Here is a 14,428-nt window from a genome sequence, read left to right as displayed (position 1 = left end):
CAGCAGGCAGGGGAGAGGCGCGCTGCGTTCTGTCAGGCAGGGACGCAACACAACGCGGCGGAGGGGGGGGAAACACGCGGAGGGGGGGTGGCAGGCGGGGGCTGGGACCTGCTCCAGGCAGGGTCGCGGCGGCGGGGGGAGACCTGCGGTGGCCGGGGCCGATCCAGGCAGGACCGGGGGGGAGGGGGCGGGAAGAGACCCAGCTCCAACTATTGCTGGAGCAGGGCGCCCAGCCCTGAATATTGCTGGGGCCCGGGCCCCATACAAGTATATAACCTGCCGCCCATGCCCCCCGGCCCGGCCCAGCCCCGGCGGGTCTCACTTCCCTTCCCCCCCCCCAGCCCGGCCCCGGCGGGTCCCGCTTCCCTTCCCCCGGCCCCGGCGGGTCCCGCTTCCCTCCCCCACCCCCCGGCCCGGCCCCGGGCCCCGGCGGGTCCCGCTTTCCCCCCCACTTACCCGAGCGCGTCTCCGGCGAGGCCTGAGCTCCGTCCCGCTCAGAGCCGCGTGGTGAGGGGGCGGGGCTGTGAGCTCCACGCCGAGCGCAGCGCTCAGCCCAGAGCTCCCAGCCCCGCCCCCTCCCCACGCGGCTCGGATCGGGGCGGGGCTCAGGCGCTCGGACGGAGACTCGGCGCTCTATGCGCCGAGGCTCCAGGAGAGGGGCGGAGGCGGGAGCCTCCGCTTTTCTCTTGGGGGCCCCTGCGGAGCTCCCCTGGGGAGCTCCGCGGGCCGCATGCGGCCCGTGGGCCGCATGTTTGAGACCCCTGAACTAAACTAAACGAGTCAACAATACAATGCTGTTGTAAAAGAGGTTGTATTAATAGCAGTAATAAATGTAAAACATTATTCCACTTTCATCTGCACTGATAATGGTTATGGTTCAATTCTAAATACTTTTTAAAAAAGACAAACAAGAGTGTTCAGAAGAAGGTGACATGAAGACTAAATGATTTTGAAAATGGGACCTTTGAGAGGAGGTTTAGGAAGCTGGATATGTTGACTCTGGAGAAAAGACTGAGGGGAGACATGCTATATGTCTTCAAATAGGTTAGAGAAGAGGTTCTCAAACTGTTGTCCGTGGATCACCAGTAGTCCGCAAACTCCATTCAGGTGGTCCCCGGAAAGTTCCCTCTAAGGTGCACGCCTGGGTGGCTGCACACAAGAGAATGAAGGGCCACTCACCTAATTAGTGGAGTTGCGCAGGCGTGGGAGAGGGCAGTGGGGTGAGAGGAGGGAGTGGGAGGAATTTGGGATGTGCAGGGCTGCGGCAGCCAGAGAAAGAGGCAACTTTCCCCAGCAGCAGGGCTGCGGCTGCCAGGGAGAGACAGCTCTCCTTCCCAGCCTCAGCTCTGTAGCTGCTGTGGCTGGGGAGAGAGGACACATCCATCGCATTAGAAAGGTAAGGCTACTGATATTAAAATATGAGTTGTGTGCTTTTATTTGTAGAACAAAAAAAGTTAATTATTATTAAGTTTGTTTTTTATATAGCACTTTTATCCAAAGCGCTTTACAATAGTTAGCTAATTGGCACAAACAATATTTGAAAAGATCATTAAGTGGTCCGCCAAGACCCTCAGCAATTTTCAAGTGATCCGCGGAAAAAAAAGTTTGAGAACCACTGGGTTAGAGGGATGGTCTAAGATCAGTTGTCATTAGTTCATGGAACACAGGATAAGTAGTGAATTGGACTCACACAGCATGTAAATCACACACGTGCTCATGCCCACACAGTGTGGGGGTATAAATTGCACAGTTCTTTCCATATCCTGATCATTATGAGATTTACAGGAGTAAGAAATACCACATCTGAAATTATGTTTTTGCCAAGACCACTAAGTTTGTCATCATTTAACAGAAGTGAACTCTATTTGATGGAGGGGAGGGCAGGGAAAGGGAAAAAGCTTCCTGAAATTTACTATGTTTGAGGCATATTCACTTGAAGAGGGAATGCTTTATCACTGAAGGCATAACCCCTCACCCCAGATATTAATCTATCGTAATTGCCTCACTGGAAAAATTAACTGTTCATAAAAGCTGGTCATTTACCAGTATCCCTGATTTTAAAAAAACACCCATCTTAATGGGAGGGATAAGTGCCTAGTGAAATAAAAAACCTTTACAAAAATAATACTGAATATGTGGAATTAAATTCCTGAAATGAAACAAGCTTAGGACACCTCAGTTCAGCCTCAACAGGCCTATGTTCCAAGTCATTTGGCACAAAGTGTAATACTTTTTTGGTCAGGAAATTACACTGAAAGCACAAAGAGACTGAATTCTTCTCTGACCCCAGAAGACGGTGTCTCCAGAACAGGGATGAGAACCCACAGCTGAAGTGGAGTGTGTGGTGTGGGATGAACTCAAGCCTGATCAGAGACTGACTGTCCTCAGACCCCATGAAAGTTAAGGTCTCCAAAGTCAGAATGAGATACAAGATGAGCAATTCCTCTTGCATTCCAAGACAGAGTCTTCGGAGACAGGTAAAAGTCCCTACCCTCCCAGCCTCCTGTGTAACATTGAACCAGGTGCTCATGACGATGGTCATTGCTGTCTGGTCCTCTTCAGGAAGATCTCATGCATATAATCCCAAAATCTTCCCTGATGAGACTCATTATGGTGAATCATGGTGGTGAGAGCTTCACTCTGATCAAGACTCTGCCAATAATCCTGTAGCCACATCTCCTTCCAGCTGAAACATAGAAGAGGGAAAGCACAAGAAGCCATTAGAAAGTGAGGAGGTCTGAAGCGGAACCAACATTAAGACTGAATTCCTCTCTCACCTAAGAGGAGACTATGAAGGACAGAGGTTGGGGAAGCTCATTATTAAATATTGCAATTACTGAGTCACTGTGCTCTCTCTCAATCAGGGATTCTCAAACTTTCTACTGGTGACCCCTTTCACACAGCAAGCCTCTGAGTGCAACGCCTCCTTATAAATTAAAAACACAAACTATTTTAAGTGCTAAATGTGCCACATTTTTATTTAAATTGTTATAAGCAAAAAAAGTTATTTTTTAACTAGTTACTGTTTAATACTGGGGTGAGGGAATGAAGAAACTTTGTCAAAGCAGACTTAGTACCCCATTGCCACCCTTACTTCTGTGCTGCTGCTGGCAGCAGGCGCTGCCTTCAGAGCTCAGTGGCTGGAGAGTGGCAGCTGCTGGCTGGGCACCCAGCTCTGAAGGCAGCATAGCCAGCAGCAGCAGTGCAGAACTGCAGAAGTAAGGGTGGCAATGCCACACTATGCCACCCTTACTTCTGTGTCACGTTTGATCTTTGCACTTAGAAACATAGCTATGGGGGACAAGGACTAAAGCAAATTTTGGGGTGGCTATAGCCCCTGCAAACCACTCCTCATAGCACCGCCCTGCCTATGTGTGTGTCTGTTCAATTATAAATTCCCTTTTTTTTGCCCATCTCAGTGTTCTGATTGGTCTGTGGTTTAATGCAGCTCTTCAGCTGCTGAACAATCAAGCCCTCTAATGTCTCAAGACAACAAATCTGTGCACACGATACTACAATCCCCAGAGTCTCAATTCCTTAAAGTGTTGGTGATAAAAAAGATATCGTAGGAAAAACAATCACTGCATTATACGTTTATAATACTTCTGAAGTAAATACAGTACATTGTAACAGAAAGGTGTGTGTAATTTTCTAAAATGCTAGATTTAAATTACATACTGTATAGCAATTGCTCTGTTTCATGCAGGTGTTTGAGACCCCCATGTAATAACCGCATGACCCCGTTTGAGAACCCCGGCTCTAAATGTATTCAAAGAAACCTGAAGGGAATTTACGCAGCAGAAACTACGACACCTTAGTACTGGCTTTGGAACTTGCTTAGATTTTGTGTTTGTGAATTTAGTGCTAGGGTAAGATAGAACATCAACAGCTTTGAAGAATGAAGTCCTCTAATAAAATAAGCCCTTCACAGAATCCTAACCTGGAACGACCACCTCTAGGAGCGTCAAAGTAGCTCTCCATGGCCCATATAGCGATAACTGGAGATGGAGTGAGACCACAACTCTTATCATAGTAAACACTAAACAGCTATCAGATGGGAACAGCTTTTGGTCATAATAAGCCTAGCCTGTATTTGAATCAGTAATCAAGAGAGGAAAGGCTTTGAATTCCATCAATCCCTCGAGCCTTCCAGTTACTCAGTTTTTGGGGGTGGGGGGTGGGGGTGGGGGAAGGATATACTAAGCTTCTCAAACTTTGTCATAGCATGGACTACATCTTAACAGAAAGTGTGTGTATGGCAGCTCCCTTCCCATTCACGGTCATGTGGAGCACCTCCTCTCTCATTCATATTGTGACAGAGTACGCCAAAGCTTCATGTAAGTAGTCACTGAGGTCGTTCCATGACTAGCTAAACCTAGCAGGCTCGTGATGATCCCTGACATTCAGCCTCTCATGGAATATGTTCCCTCCTCAGCCAAGCAAGACTATCACAGATTCTGGCCACAAAAACTGAGTGGGATGCCATTTCAAACCTATCCATATCAGCCACACAGTACTTATTGCTCATCCATGGTGCCAAGCTTATTTGTCCCCCGTCCCCCCTTCCGATGAGGAGTACAGCACTTCTGACACCAATTCTACTCATCACAGGATGAATAAACCTTCAAGCCTGTGTTGCCCAGAAGCAATCCTCACATATATAGTACAAGAATCCCAAAGGAAGTGTACAGTGCGGTCAGAGAAATGTGAGCACTGAAATGTGTATGTACATTCTAGACCAATAGAATTAGTTTTCCCATTATCAGTAATACTTCTTGAAGTAGAAGGTTTCTTCAGAGTATATCTGTAGGGATCCCAGAACTTACCTTTCAGAACTGATCAATAAGCACAGGATTGGGGGCAGAGAAGCTTTCTCTTGCAATCAAATCTCATTAGGAGAAAGCAGCATTCAGATGTGCTGTAAGCCCTCTTCAATCAGTCCAGGTTAGATGTCTTTTGTGGAACTGAACGTGTGTGTGAAATAGAGGACAATCATTTGAAATATTTCCTCCAAGCCCTGAGAAGTGGTGGAGGGATAATGGAAAAGGAAGCGTTCTGGGCCTGAATTTTGGGGAAATGAGGTTGGAAGTTAATCAGGTATCAGAGTTAATGTTTCATCCTCTTTCAAAAATGATCCATGGATCATTTTGGTTTATGATTAGGATTAAAATATATAATTTATATACTTTTCATGTGTAACATCATTTTATCAGCAAACAGTGCTAGTAACAGTTCTTCAAGGTCCAAACTGAAGCTGAGACTCAATGAATATCTCATGGGCTTCCTACAGGAATTACAGCCTTGATAAGGACAATCTGGCATTTTTCTTTTTACATAACCATTAACAGTTTTTGAGTGGGGAACATAAGAAATTTCACTCTGACCTTCAACTAAAAAGCTTGTGCTCCAGCATGAAGGAACTAGCACTGAACTGTACACATATATGACCTGGAGGATGGCATGGATTGCACTCTCAGCAAGTTTGCAGATGACACTAAACTGGGAGGAGTGGTAGATACGCTGGAGGGTAGGGATAGGATACAGAGGGACCTAGACAAATTAGAGGATTAGGCCAAAAGAAATCTGATGAGGTTCAACAAGGACAAGTGCAGAGTCCTGCACTTAGGACAGAAGAATCCCATGCACTGTTACAGACTAGGGACCGAATGACTAGGCAGCAGTTCTGCAGAAAAGGACCTAGGGGTTACAGTGGACAAGAAGCTGGATATGAGTCGACAGTGTGCCCTTGTTTCCAAGAAGGCCAACGGCATTTTGGGCTGTATAAGTAGGGGCATTGCCAGCAGATCGAGGGACGTGATCATTCTCCTCTATTCGACATTGGCAGGCTTTGAACGCTGTATATATAGTTAGTAAACAGCTATGTGGACCCAATTGTGCTTTTGTAGTTCCTACTTATTACATACATAATAAGCAAAAGACAACATACCCTATTTTGTGCCTGTCAGTATGTGTATCAGCCAAAATGATTTTGCTGGCTTGTGACACTATAGTCAGAATATGAAGCCTCCTAAGACTGTAATTATTAAATTACACAATCATGGAACTAAACTGAAGTTTGGCACAAGACAGTGGCAATTCTGAGTTTCTGTCACTCCATTGATAGCTCTTTACCATTCTTCTCTATTTTGGTGGCAGAGATGGTTAAAGCCCAAATTCTCATCTGGAATCCTGCTGGTCACCTCATGGAAGCTGGACTGTATAGCATAGAGATATCTTTCTACAGCAGATGAACAGGAAGCATAGACGTACTGCGTTGTGTGATCTTACCATTTTCCTTTTGTCTGGCGGCCTAGATACAAGTTATCTGTAAATAATGGGTGAGGGGTCTACTGTTGGTCAGTGAGACACTAAGGGTATGTCTACACTACGAAATTAGGTCGATTTTATAGAAGTTGATTTTATACAGTCTATTGTGTATGTCCACACTAAGCGCATTAAGTCGGCGGAGTGCATCCTCACTACCGCGGCTAGCATCGACTTACAGAGCAGTGCACTGTGGGTAGCTATCCCACAGTTGCCACAGTCTCCGCTGCCCATTGGAATACTGGGTTAAGCTCCCAATGCCTGATGGGGCAAAAACTTTGTCGCGGGTGGCTTTGGGTACACATTGTCTCTCCCCCCCATGAAAGCAATGGCCGACAATCATTTCATGCCTTTTTTCTGGAGTACCATCCGCCGGACCCGCTCAGTCCACTGCCTGCTTGGATGATCAGAACTCCAGGCAGGCAGCGGGCTGACAGACAGAGTCCCAGACCGGCAGCAGGCTGAGCCGCTCAGCCCACTGCCGGTCTGGGGCTCTGTCCGCTGGCTCCTGCCAGCCAGGGTCCTGCTCAGTCCCGCTCAGCCGGCAGACCTCGGTGAGGTCGATTAGGGGTGCCTGGACAGACACAGCTATCCTCCTGTTAGCGCACCGAATGGGAGTGACTCCAGGTCATTCTCGTCTTTAAGTTTCGTCTCATGGAGATTCAGTCCTGCCTGGAAAATCATGCGAGCTGGAGGCGTCTGACTCAGGCTGCTCTCCCAGCCAGCATCACTGTGCGGTCACACCTGCCTCAGCTTGCCCCTTGCTCCCATGGCTCATGAAGCCTAGACAACAGTAAGGAGCAGTTCAGCTTGTGGAATGACAAATCCAGAACGAAGGATTGCACTCTATGGGCCATGTTAAGATTATTTCTAGATAGCATTTAGTCCCTATAAAAGGCTTCATGAAAATTTTCTCCCACCCCTATCAGAGCAGCTGAAAGGGTAAGGAACCCGGGACTATAACTTGGAGAGAGTTTCCAGATTATTTAACTCATAATTGATATAATTCAAAGTAAAATTTCACAGCACAGTCTGTTCTAAGACTAAAAATGTAGGAGAGGAGTCAGAAAAAGGAACAGTGACCTGTTTCCGCCCGGTTTCAAACCGGGGACATTTCGCGTGTTAGGTGAACATGATCACCACTACACTACGGGGCTTTTTTTTTTTTGCCACAGACTTTGCTGAATGCACAGGAATGTTTTCTCTAGCTACAGAAGCTACTTAATGCAATGTCTATATCTATGGCCTTCCTGCTCACAATCATACACCTGCCCAAGGCTGACATAATGCAAAGTGCATGTGACACAGCAACCTGGCTTGGGCAGAATCGCTAGTGAGGCATGATACTTTTGCCGTTAAGCAAACACAGCATTTTTTTCCTGGCCTTTACCACTGAATGCCTCGATGCATTACGCTGTGCCCTATCAGTGCGGGAGGACTGCATGAGCTCGGAAAACATGTCATTGCGAGTGCGTTTTTTTTGCCTTCTAATCTGCAATAACCTCGGGGATGGAGATGACAGGGGAAGCGTAGAAACATTCTGGGGGGACAGCATGGTCACCTGTGCTGCTGAGTTTGCCACGCTATCCAAACAGGAAATGAAATTCAAAAGTTCCTGGGGCTTTTCCTGTGTACCTGGCTAGTGCATCTGAGTTTAAAGTGCTGTCCCGAGCAGTCACAATGGAGCACTCTGGGATAGCTCCTGGAGGCCAATACCATCGAATTGCGGCCACACTACCCCAAATTCAACCCGGCAATATCAATTTCAGCGCTAATCCCCTCATCGGGGAGGAGTACAGAAATCGATTTTAAGAACCCTTTAAGTCAATAAAAATGGCTTTGTTGTGTGGATGGGTGCAGGGTTAAATCAATCTAACGCTGCTAAATTCGACCTAAACTCGTAGTGTAGACCAGGGCTAAGAGACCTGTGTGTAAGATACCTACAACTTGGAATATGGGGCTACAGTATACACATCCACTCAGATTGATGATCCCCCAACAGAACCATACATTACTCTAACTTGCATCCAGAAAATCTGGCACTCTCATCATGCCTATTCAGTAGCAACTGTTACTTGTCTAAATTAAATCTCTTCTGCCACCTGCTGCTCAAGATGTCATTCTAACAAACAAGAAAAACACCACCACCAAGGAAAGTAGTGAGTACTCATTCTATCTTGCATAGCTTCTCTTGGCAGCTGTTTATAAAGGAGGAGTGAATCTTTCTACTAAAAAAACACATTCCAAAAGCCCCTCAAAACAACCAATAGAAGATAAAATTGTTTTAAAGCTTTTTGGGGCTCCTTTACTCAGGAGTTTGATTTTGCAATTGGTCCATACATGGATCACTTGTGGTATTCTGAAAACAATAATGAAAAGGATATTAAATTTAAAATGAGATTTTTTTTTGTGCAATGAGCTTCATAAGGAATTATTATGACCTCAAGGTGAAATTTTGGGGGAGGGGGAGACAGGACAGGGAGAAAAACATTTGTTAACATTTAATTTGGCCACTTTTAGTAGTATTCAAATGTAGACAAATAGGTTCTTTTGAACAGTTAAGAAATTTCAAACACTTCTTTGGCACTTGGATAATTTAAATGCTTCTTTTTAAAATGTCAGACTTGCCTAAGACAACACATACCTCTGACATGTTAAGAAACTATTTTACAAATAAGGTTATAGAGTTCTTCCTAGGGAGTGAGGAGTCTGATATTTGAATCAATCATTCTGTTTTCTTACATTAACAGTTTATACAGTGGAACTAGCAACAGCATATGGAAATTTTCAGCAGCAGGTCATGGTTCAAGTACAGCCAATGTCTGCAGTGACTGAAAGGTTTTACTATATGATGGCTGATAGTTCATGTCAAATGGATTGGGTAGACTCAGACCATTTCCTAAGAGGAAGGTGTCTACAACACAAATATCATCATGACAAATGCCTAACTGACCTCTATTAGCCATCTTAGCAGAGATACAAAGGACTAAATGGACTGTGAAAATTTAAATGTTTCTCAAGACTAGAAGTGGTTGCTTCAGAACAGAACTGAGGTACATTGTTGGTAAAGTGGAGGGAAGCTTACACTGCCTCTGGCCTGTGGACAGAAGACTCCAGCCGTTAGAACTGTCAGTCCAGTATCTTTCACCAGCATTGTGCAAAAGCAGGGACAGAGCCCACTCATCCTGTTCTGAGAGTCAATCCCTTCTGAACAATTGAGACTAAGAACTGAGGTTCTACATAGACATTAAAGATCTTATTGTACTTTATATAAGAGCAGAAATTTGTCCCAATGTCAAACACAATTTAGGATGGGATTTTTTCAAAGTGCTCAGGGTTGGCATAACCGCTCCAACTGAAGTAAGGGGGAATTTTATTACTGTCTTCAATGAGAACAGAGTTAGGCCAACACAGAGTACATTTGGAAATCACACTCTTAATGCAATAATAATCTTTTGTACTAAGTTACACAACATATTTCATCCAAGGACCTCAAAGTGCTTTGGAAAAGTGGGTAGGTACTGTTATCGTCATTTTACAGATAGCTTGATGTGCAGAAAAGTTAAATGACTTTACTGAGGTCACAGTGCATTTCAGTGGCAGACTCAGGAACAGAATCCAGTTTTTTTTTGGCATGGGAGCCGCATCAGATTTCATAAATTGTATGGAAGGCTGGTTAGGGGAGGGGGTCATGACCCAGCCCCCACCTCCTATCTGCCCCCTGCCCCCCTGCCCCATCCAACCCCCTGGGACCCCTGCCCCATCCAACCACCCCTTCTCCCTGTCCTCTGACTGCCCCCTGCCGCCCCATCCAACCCCCTCTCTTTCCTGACTGCCCCCCCAGGACCTCTGCCCCCATTCAAACCCGTTTTCCCCCCAACCCCTATCGACACCCTCGCTCCTGACCACCACCCAAACTCCCCTGCCCTCTATCCAACCCCCCCCCGCCTCCTTACCGCGCTGCCTGGAGCACTGGTGGCTGGCGGCGCTACAGCCACACCGCCCAGCTGGAGCCAGGCCACGCCACCGCCACCACGCAGCTCAGAGCACCGGGTCAGGGCGGGTCTACAACTGCGCTGCCCCAGGAGCTCACAGCCCCACTGCCCAGTCCACTGCACTGGCGCCGGAGCGAGCTGAGGCTGCGAGGGAGGACAGACAGCATGGGAGGGACCGGGGCTAGTCTCCGGGGCCAGGAGCTTGGGGGCCGAGCAGGATGATCCCACGGGCCTGATGTGGCCCACAGACCGTAGTTTGCCCACCCGTGCTTTAACCACTAACCAATGCTCTCTACAAATTCCCTCCCCCTTTTAACCACATGGCTGTACACAGCATACATGACTCTTGCTCCCACTTAAGGGGTGTCATACATTTCAGCGCTGCTCTACATATGTAGTTTGAGAAGCATTTTGGAATCCTTCAGGATGAAAAGTATTATACAAACCTGTATTAACTGGGCTTTTACAAAATGATTTTGTAAAAAACAACATTCATACAATACCTGTCTCCTGCAGAGAGATCCTCAATGTTTCCAAAGCCAGGGGCTGGCATGGGGCACCCCATGTGTGTGAACTGAGCTATGTGGGGTTCAGGAGCTGGCACTTTCCCATGAGATTTCTTATGATCCCGCTCACCAGTGACTCGAATGTTCTCCCTGTCACAGATGAAACACTCAAAGCCATTCAGGTAATTGGGCAAAGTCATGTCATTCACTCCCCACTCACGCCTCTCCATGTTCTCCAGCAGAAACTGGTTTGTAATGCCTCCCGGCTTCTTATACTCTAGGTATTTCAAATACTCCTCTCCATTCCTGTCCAGGAAGTCAAGGAACTGTGCTAGCTCTTGGGGGCTTTGGAAATCATCCACGAGGATGATGGAGAGGTCATCAGGCATCCAGTCCCGCACAGATGGGGAGCCTCGGTATACAGGGATGGCACCCAAATGCATTGGACGCCACAGCTTCTCGGTCATGTAGTCATTGCATATGGCATTCTCCATGGCAAGATGAAACTTGTACCTGGAGATAAAGGTCATGAATTCAGAATCCTCTGTTGTGGCTGTAGAAGTGTCCCTCAGCCTCTCATTGGGAAGCTCTCGGTTATTCAGGCATTTACCATAGGAGTCTACCTAAAATAGTAATAATCATCTTTACAAAAGTAATTTCTCTATTTTAAACTTATTTTCAGTGGAGAGTTCCCTTCTCCCTTATTTTCAGTGGACAGATTCCTTCTAACCATTTCCATTTCCTAAGAATCTGAGCTTGGCCTCTCACGCCAACATCTTCCTTCTCAACAAGTGGAGTCAGCCAAAAAATTCTAAAACATCTAATATTCATTGGAGAATGTTTACATTTCAACCCTCCTTCCTCTTCCAAGCACTCAATTCCTTTCCTAACAGGTTAAGAGGAATTCCCCAAGTCAATTGCAGCTCCTTGTATCCAGCAGCAGAATTGTGCCCTAGATGATTAACCATAGCTGACAGACATCCCTCCCTCACCAACTCCTCTTCTACATTGCTCACTACATAAACATACTGACAGGTTTCAGAGGGGTAGCCGTTAGTCTGTATCAGCAAAAACAATGAGGAGTCCTTGTAGCACCTTAGAGACTAACAAATTTATTTGGGCATAAGCTTTCGTGGGCTATAACCCACTTCATCAGATGCATGGAGTGGAAAATATAGTAGGCAGGTATAAATACACAGCACATGAAAAGATGGCAGTTGCCTTACCAAGTGGGGGGTCAGTGCTAAGGAGGTCAATTCAATTAGGGTGCATGTGGGCCATTTCCAACAGTTGACGAGAAGGGGTGAATATCAGAGGAAAATTTATTTTTTGTAGTGACCCAGCACATCTACAAATATGACATCATGTGCCAGCAATGCCCCTCTGCCATGTACATTGGACAAACCAGACAGTCTATACGCAAACAAATAAATGGACACAAATCAGACATCAAGAACTGTGACATTCAAAAACCAGAAGGCGAGCACATGGCTACCCCTCTGAAACCTGTCACTATATTTATGTAGTGGGCAATGCAGAACAGGAGTTGGGGGGGGGGGGGAGAGAAGAGGCTCATTTTTTCTGTGATTTTTTTCTTCAAATAATACTGACACAGCACTTCACAAATGCTGTACAGACATCAATTAATCCATATCAATCTGTAACCCACTAACCCCCCTTTTTTATCCTATGACTGCAGGGGTGTTAATGAGGCACTCCACCTTTGAAAGGTCCCTTAGAATATGTGCTAACTACATATGCTAAACAACCTGTTTCACCTTGTATTTAGCTGTGCCTGTGACACTAGTACCTTTCCCACACTTGAGATAGACAAGCTTTCGAGCTACACAGAGCTCTTCATCAACAGAAGTTGGTCCAAAAGTTGGTCTCTGATCTCCTGGGACTGATACAGTTACAACAACACTGCACACAGCCTCAAAAACTGAGTTAACAGCAGATCTGTGGTCTACAATAAAAGATGTAACCCTGTCCGAACACAGTTGTTAGTAATTCTATAACTAAACAAGTGCTGAACATTATTTCTCCTTGTTTGCAAATTGCAAGTACAGCTAAACTGTGTTCAGCTAATATGATTGCTAGCAAGAGTGTTCATACATTACTTAATCTCGTAGGGCAGCCCTGATTTTGACAATAAGACAAATAGTTATACCCTCAGGATAGTCCTCAGTGTGCTTCCCTTCCCATTACAATCCAATTACCTCATCAATATGAGGCCAGTTATGGGATGCTCAAAGCCGCCTACGCTAGACCTGTTTTCATCAGCCTGAGGGTCTAGACTGATCCCCCTCATGTCAACCAAGTTACTAAACTCACCCTTACTCAGTCCCCACAGTCATAGTTATCAGCCCCTTTTGGGTCTCCAGTGCTTGACTTGTCATGAAAGAGGTGCTGGAGCTGAAGCAATTTTTACACATTCGTAACTTGTGCAACAAGCTCAGAGGTGCCAGGGCTATGAACGGCCAAGCCTAGAGATATCGGGGCTCAAATTAAGCACAGCGTGTCTGCCCCACTGCTCTTCCTGCCTTCCCCCCAGGAGCCCGAGCAGTTACCTGGATGTGCTTCATGAGCTCCCGCACGTATCTGTCCCTGTCGGAGGGGACATCGCAGTGGGACTGCATGTACAGCACCGGGGCATAGCCCTGCTTTCGCCACCGCTCCTTCTCCGCCAGCGGCAGGGCGGCCCGGCGCAGGTAGGCCAGGCTGGGCAGCCACTGCAGGCTCAGCGGATAGTCCGACTCCCTCCGGAAGGTGGCGGTGTAGTTGAAGAGGCTGATGCCGGGCCGGTGGGAGAGCAGGTAGTTGTTCATGGGGGACTCCTCGTGGAACAGCGCCCAGGTCTGGTGGGGCAGGCGCGGCAGCGGCGCCTCGTAGGCGCGGAAGTCGGTCCCGTAGAAGATAAGGGCCTTGGTGCGCTGGTGCCGCGCCACGCGCCGGCGCCGGGTCACCAGGCAGGAGTGGCGCGCGCAGTCGATGCGCTCCGTGTCCCCCGGGAAGTGCGGGAAGAGGCCCGGGCTCCACCACAGCAGGATGGGCAGCTCCCGGTTGCGGCGGGTGTCGCCGTTCCCAGGGCCCCGGTACGAGGCCGCGGCCACCGCCCCGAACTCCACCAAGGGCAGGCCCGTGCTGGGCTGGAAAGGGGAGCGGCCGCGGGGCTCGGGCGGCCCCTCCGCGGGCTCCCACTCTCCAGCCGCGAGCGGCCCGGCCAGCACCGCCAGCGCCAAGCTCGCTGCAAGGCAACAGCGCGGCCGGGACACCCGGCCCTGCCCGCTGCCCGGAACGCCCATTGCCGGCAGCTCCGCGCGGGCTCCGTCCAGCCGCGCCCGCTAGCCCGGTCCCTCTGCAAGTCCCTCCTGCTCCAGCCCCGCCCTGTGTGTGGCTAGAGTTGCCAACTGTCCAATCACACAAACCCAAACACCCTTGCCCCGGCCCCTCCCCTTCGCTAAGGCCCCGCCCTATTCCCTCCGTCTTCCGCCATCTTCACTCATTTTCACCAGGCTGGAACAAATGGTTGGGGTACAAGAGGGGGTGCAAGCTCAGGGAGGGGGCTCAGGACTGGGGCAAGGAGTTTGGGGTACCAGCTCC

At 47.9% G+C, this 14,428-nt stretch overlaps 1 protein-coding gene across 2 annotated transcripts; it reads right to left on the bottom strand.

Moving 5' to 3' along the window:
• Positions 1-1,505: 1,505 nt before the first annotated feature.
• On the bottom strand, positions 1,506-14,169 carry FUT11 (fucosyltransferase 11). Of its 2 annotated transcripts, XR_006581330.1 has the most exons (4): positions 13,396-14,169; positions 10,823-11,448; positions 2,129-2,686; positions 1,506-2,094 (listed from the first exon to the last, which is right to left on the bottom strand). XR_006581330.1 is itself a non-coding variant. In XM_045025901.1 (3 exons), exons 1-3 carry the CDS (start codon positions 14,128-14,130, stop codon positions 2,539-2,541), a joined length of 1,509 nt encoding a protein of 502 aa, XP_044881836.1. In that variant the 5' UTR covers positions 14,131-14,169; the 3' UTR covers positions 1,506-2,538. The 2 variants fall into 2 exon arrangements, 1 of the variants encoding a protein (XP_044881836.1); XM_045025901.1 differs by having other exon boundaries at positions 1,506-2,686.
• Positions 14,170-14,428: the final 259 nt, after the last annotated feature.

Source organism: Mauremys mutica, chromosome 7, assembly GCF_020497125.1.
Source record: "Mauremys mutica isolate MM-2020 ecotype Southern chromosome 7, ASM2049712v1, whole genome shotgun sequence".
In the NCBI taxonomy this organism is placed as follows: Eukaryota; Metazoa; Chordata; order Testudines; family Geoemydidae; genus Mauremys; species Mauremys mutica.
The sequence above is the reverse complement of the archived record's forward strand: the minus strand, read 5'-3'. Positions and strand labels throughout refer to the sequence as shown.